Source organism: Microtus ochrogaster, chromosome 6 (assembly GCF_000317375.1).
Source record: "Microtus ochrogaster isolate Prairie Vole_2 chromosome 6, MicOch1.0, whole genome shotgun sequence".
Lineage (NCBI taxonomy): Eukaryota > Metazoa > Chordata > Mammalia > Rodentia > Cricetidae > Microtus > Microtus ochrogaster.
In genome coordinates, this window is record NC_022013.1 from 19,651,978 (window position 1) to 19,653,414 (window position 1,437).

Below are 1,437 nucleotides of genomic sequence, written 5' to 3' on the forward strand. Positions count from 1 at the left end.
AGGCACACCACTGTGGGATTACAGGCACACCACTGTGGGACTGCAGGCACACCACTGTGGGACTGTAGGCACACCATTGTGGGACTGTAGGCATACCTTTGCACCAAGTTCTGAGGTGCAAGTTAGGTTCTCATGCTTGTGCAGCAAGCACTTACCAATTGAACCTTTTCCTTGCCCACATAATTGAATGTTCTATGCATTATTTTATTTATGTGATATTTAATAAAGTTATGGAATGTTAGAGATAGCACCAACATAAATAGATATGTAAGAATAAACTTAGGTGGGTGAGTCTTGGCATCAACCTTTCCCACGAAGGTGCCGTTTATATCAGAAGCCTGACTGGAGAGTTTGCTATACTGAGGCACTATCTAAAAGGCTTCTTTTTATGTGATCTCTTCTCTGATGGATGCTGCTTGGTTGTTTTTTTCTTTTCCTTGACTACCTTTCCTCAGTCATTTCAGAGGATTTGATGGTAAATCACTTTTTACCTGGCCTCAGATGTTTACGGACTGACATGGAACATCTGTCTCCAGAACATGAGGTAAGTGCCTGTGCCTAGCAGCACCAGGTTCCTGGGATTTACCTTATCCTGTACTCACTCCTTTCTCCCTGTGTGAGGCTTATTACGACAGCCATGCCTAACACTGCTTACTCTAGCTTGGCATTATTTTATGAATGCATTTACTAATTGTAATGCTGCAACAAATTCTTTAACATTTTGATCCTCTATAATTCTCTAAAGTAGGGATAACACAAGAAGAATTTAATATGGAAATCTCTATGGGATATTTTATCTGTTACATGTAACGATCTTTGACCACTAACTTTCTTTAATTGAGTTCTTTCCCTATCTATCACTTATTTCTAACTCTGTGTCTTCCAGCTCTTTGTACCTGCTCCTGACTTCTACACTGTCAGCATATAGGCTTTCTTGCATGCCAGAGCCTTGGCCCAGTCTCTTCCCAGGGTCCCTAACACTCTGTCCTCTTCAGGTTTTTAGAATGGCTTGGACTGTGATTTGTAGCATCGTATTTGACAATGTTAACTGTATCTCACTAGAGTGACTTTTCTTATCAGGTTATTTTAAGTTCCATGATTAAAGAATGTGAACAAAAAGTAGAAAACAAGACTGTCCAAGAGCCTCAAGGGTAAGACATTTATTCTTTTTTAAGAATTTAAAGGTTAACCTGAATTTTTCTGTCTAAATTTAATATCTATGGATATAATGTTTTATTTTGAGTTGTTTTATAGTCACTTATTTGGAAGACGAGAAAATTATTCAGGCCAGGCATGATGGTGCATCCTTTAATCCTAGCACTTGGGAGGCAAAGGCAGGAAGATCTCTGCGAGTTCAGTGCCAGGCTAGTCTGCATAGTGATGTCAAGGGCAGCCAGGGCTACACAGTGAGACCTTATCTTGGAAGAAAGGGAGGGA

At 40.2% G+C, this 1,437-nt stretch overlaps 1 protein-coding gene across 4 annotated transcripts in view; it reads left to right on the plus strand.

Moving 5' to 3' along the window:
• Positions 1-1,437, plus strand: part of Relch (RAB11 binding and LisH domain, coiled-coil and HEAT repeat containing) — an 84,057-nt gene that overhangs the window by 78,646 nt on the left and 3,974 nt on the right. For all 4 annotated transcript variants that reach the window (XM_005348287.3, XM_026779687.1, XM_005348288.3 and 1 more), the window contains 2 exons: positions 456-544; positions 1,081-1,151. In XM_005348287.3, the coding sequence (XP_005348344.1) occupies positions 456-544; positions 1,081-1,151 (160 nt within the window). The remainder of the gene's footprint in view (positions 1-455; positions 545-1,080; positions 1,152-1,437) is intronic.